Source organism: Suillus bovinus (genome assembly GCF_016758785.1).
Source record: "Suillus bovinus strain UH-Sbo-P2 chromosome Unknown EDB93scaffold_542, whole genome shotgun sequence".
In the NCBI taxonomy this organism is placed as follows: Eukaryota; Fungi; Basidiomycota; class Agaricomycetes; order Boletales; family Suillaceae; genus Suillus; species Suillus bovinus.
The window spans coordinates 1-4,306 of record NW_024542598.1 but is presented as its reverse complement, the minus strand read 5'-3'; the positions used below and the strand labels follow the sequence as shown (position 1 = coordinate 4,306).

The window sequence follows — 4,306 nt, the reverse complement described above, 5'->3', positions numbered from 1 at the left end:
ATTCTTCCTCTTATGCTTGGCCTCACGGGCCGGTTTCTTTCTCCTGTTGGTGGTGTTCCCTCGTTGGCTCTGTGGCCAGTCTGGTGGCATATGAAGCACTTGCTGCTCTCATATGTTCGGTCCTTTCTTTCTCTGAGAGGCGGTCGACCTCCATGGAGTCTCTGTCTCCTCGCGGTTGGTACCTTTCAGGTCCAAACCGGTTCTTCTTCTTCTGGCCCTGGTTGTGATTCTTGGGCCTCAGCGCTATGATCTGCTGATAGGCGTTATCCATCTCTCTGGCCGTATTGACCATTCCTTCGAAGTCCTTCGAGATATTGCCTGCTCTGTAGATAGCATTGGCAATTCCGAATTTCAATCCGGCGGTAAAGAAGTGGACTCTTGATCCTTCATCGGTGAGACTGGTTAATTGGAAGAGATGTCTTATCTCCGCGATGTATTCTTCTAGGGACCCTTCTTGTTTGAAGGTCCTGAGCTTGATCCACGCTTCGGTGGCTGCTTCTCCCGTGGTGAATGCTTTGAGAAAGGCTTTTTTGAAGTCTTCCCACGTTCCGTACCCGATGGGTTGCTTATTCTTGTCTAGCCTTGTGGCGTCTTGGGCTAGAGTCAGGAAGTCCTCCTTCCAGGTCAATGCCGTTTTTTCATTCATGAAAGAGGTGGCGAAAATGATGCACTTCTTGTCAGTGTCATAGATTTCACTGTTGATGTCAAGGTAGGCGGCGACCGAGAGCAAAAAGCTTTTTGCATTCTTCTCGTTGCCATCAAAGGTCGGTGGGGTTCCGATCTTTATTTCGATGGGTCTGTGGGCGGCTGCTGCTGCTGCTGCTGCGACGGCAGTGGCACTGGATGAGGCGGAATGTCCCGACATGTTTCCAAATGCAGCGGCAAGGATGTTCGCGGTTATCGAATCAATGGTGTCGAAGTACTGTTGGAGAACAGGTACTGGGTGAGGAACTTAATCTTTTGTTACGACTGGGATAGTTCTGCTGTTGCCGGTCAAGATAGACCTGTCGGGCGAACAGTTCGTCGGCCTTCCTAATACAAGGAAGGTTTCTGATGGTTCCTACTGCACGAGCCGCGGCTTCTATGCAGGATCAGCGGCGAGTGGTTTTAGCACTTCTACCGCAATCAAAGGTTTCAGGCTAAGACAGTGAGTGACTGCCTTAGAATCAGAGTTCAGACTACTAAGGGTGGAGACCTTAGGAGATCAGGTTTCAAGGGGAAAACCCAGTAGATTAAGTTAAGGAATACATCTATGGTACATGGGGTTTATATAGGTAAAAGGAGACGGCGTAGCCGCGACAAGAAAAGTAACAGAGATAGGAAAAAGAGTACAACCTATCAAGATAGCAAAGATAGGTGAAACCGCCATGCGGCTCAAGATAGTATCTATGTTACAATCAGAAAGAAGAGAAGTGCGGACAGCCCGCTTGATAAGAGAATAGCCGAGTCTAGATGAGTCTAGAATCGGCGGCATGTTTACAAGAAACAGAAAAATGAAATAGGAGTAAATGTTATTGTAACACTTGCTTTTGCTTCAACATCAATCAACTGTTGCAGTCATTGCATGGCAACAATATGTTCAAGGTGCATCGCATTTTTCTAATCTCTAACCACAAATTTTGGTATAAATGAGCTACTACAGGTACAATATTCACCCTTCTGGCTGCGAGAATGTCTTGCGCACTTGGATCCAATGGCCAACTCAAAGACGCTAGCGCCATTGATTGGTACAATGATCCTGACGATGACACCCCCATGCTTGCTCCACCTCCGCCTCCTGCATCCAATGGCAAGCTAACTGCCTTCGTGTCTCGCTCAGGCCGAGCCGTTAAACCGACAGAAAAAATCCGCAATGCTGGCAACACAGCTCCAGCCAAAGCTGCCAAACGAGTGGCTCCAGTGCCTCCCCAAGGACAGCCCGCACCCAAGCGAGTGCAATGTGGGTCCCACGATGATGATGACGACGAACCCCCTGCACTAGAAGATTGCTCAGATGATGAAGAAGAGGCCGAAGAAGCTTACGAGCAGACCAAGGTATTTGGAGACAAGGATCGTGAGGATCGCAAGCATAAGAAGAAAGAGGAGCGCAGTGGGGATTTGAAGGTAGTATTTACTCAGGAGAAGGGACACATCAATCCGCACACCCAAGAACCCGAAGACGGCTGGTGGTGCGAGCTGTTGAAAACTGGGTACTGTCAAGGCCATATTTCCGCAATGGTTCAAGCTGAGTTTGCTGCTGCTCACGAACACTCTGCCATGGACGAAATTTAGCTACTCATTTACTGTTCATGTATTTCTTGCAATTTTTGTCAATTTATATGTAGCGTTCGAGTGTTCAAACACGTTCTGAACTCGAACCGAACGCTTGTGAACGCGTTCATCAGCGTCCGGTCCAGCGTTCGTCCTCCTTGCCTGAACGCGACCGATGGTCCAGTTCAGCGTTCGCATTTAGAGGCCTAAGAACCGAACCGAACCGGACTTTGGCACCACTAATTGCAAAGTCGTTCAAGCTGTCACGCACCAGCACAACTAGTGAGTGCATTTTAGTTTATGAGCCGTTACATCTGATCTAGAAATTTTGGCAATTTGATTGTGAAACAGATGCAATGCACTACTGTGACTTTGATACATGCTTCATACAATTGATATGACACAAGCCCGTCTTGAAGACGCAGCAGATGCTAAACCTCAAACTAAAGACTGTCAAATTGGCACCAGCTCTAAACAGGAATGGGAAAATCTTTGGCCAGAAAGCCTGCCAGCAATCAACTAGAAGGTGCATGGTTCTGGAATTGCCCTCCTGGCGCAGGTCGGTTCATTCTGGTCAGCATCAGCAAATTTGGCATGGACAAATAATGGTGATAAAAATTATTGCTCTGTTCCACCAATCGGCCTGTTGCAACAAATCAGATGTGCAATATTAAGTCATCCCTTGGGGCCTGAATAACAAGATAATGATTTTGCAAGGAGTTTGTGAGGTACCACTAATAATTTATTCGGCAAGAGATGTATTTTGATGTTCTCATGTCTGCTACAGCTCCATTATGGAAACAATGTGCCCTGACATTTGGGACTGTCAACTAATGCTATCAACTCAGGGATTGCAAGTGACTTCCTCCACCAGGGGGTTTCTACTTGTTGAACGTTGCATGTTTGTCGTCACCATCATAAAGAAAGTTGGATACATAGATATGGTCCCTATAACTTAGCTGGATTGGAACCAAGAACAAGTTTGGTAGTAGATGACACGCTGAACAGTACCATATATCAGTATTACAATTATCAATGAATATTTAGAGCGCCAGAATATGAAAATTATGATTGCATCATTGTATGGGGTATATACTACAATGGCGAAAGATAAAATGAATATCGAATCAGTCTGAGTCAAAAACAGCATCCTCCAGCGCCTTTCTCTGTTGGGCGAGTGTGGTGACAGACATATGAGATACGACCTCTGGTGTCAGGTCTTGACGATGGTTATTTCCAAAAACTTTCCTAAATAATAATGTCAGATATCTCTTATGTACGCCGTAAGGCAGAATATACCTAGTCCACCATTCGAGAAGTTGGTTCACCCTACTTTGTGCAACAGGCCCTGGGAGATCCTTGAAAAAGTCCACCACATTATTCCAAAATGCTTCATAGTCAAAGTCGCCATAAATGGTGCGCCAAGATGAGATGTTGGACAGCGCGAAATGAACCTTATTGCATGTGAGGCTTTGATGGTGGGTAACAATTTCTACTCACTTGGCATACAACATAGGCTATGGAGCAAGGAGTGACCTTGCTCATGTTAATGATGAAAGCCACACAGGTTTTAACCTTGGCTTATTTAACTGTCACTGGGCACACCTATTGTTTTTGAGGATGTCTGCTCCATCGCTGTCTCCATCAGCTTCTCTTGCAGAAGAGGGAGATGTGAAAATAGCTTTAAAAGCCTAACCCAGTAATTATTAGTATGATCATTATTGCCCAGGCGACTGACCTGAACCAGAATCTTGGACTTAAAGAGGCCTTGCTCGAGGTTGCCATAGCTGACTGTGTATTTCTCATACAAGAATAGCAGCCAGGAGTTTTCCGATACAATGTAATCTACTGTTCTGTCGCGGATACCAGCTTTCACCCTGTCAAATCATCAGGGTTATCTAATAGCCGATGAAGGCAGACACTCATGCGTTATCACCCCAGTGCCACTCTGAAGGGCACAATAACTTCCCACAGATGTCGTGTACAAAGCCACACATCAGCTTATTATCAGATTTCAGTAGAGAAGACGGTTGAAAATCTTGATTAATCCATGAAG

General features: G+C 46.0%; 1 protein-coding gene across 1 annotated transcript; it reads right to left on the bottom strand.

Annotated features, from left to right (window-relative positions):
• Nucleotides 1–3,398: 3,398 nt before the first annotated feature.
• EDB93DRAFT_1050063 (uncharacterized protein) lies at nucleotides 3,399–4,301 on the bottom strand (the record flags this gene model as incomplete). The annotated part of the gene is made up of 5 exons (XM_041444670.1): nucleotides 3,399–3,498; nucleotides 3,550–3,745; nucleotides 3,854–3,941; nucleotides 3,989–4,119; nucleotides 4,187–4,301. Coding segments are annotated over 5 exons (630 nt in total), but the record flags the coding sequence as incomplete, so codon positions are not given.
• Nucleotides 4,302–4,306: the final 5 nt, after the last annotated feature.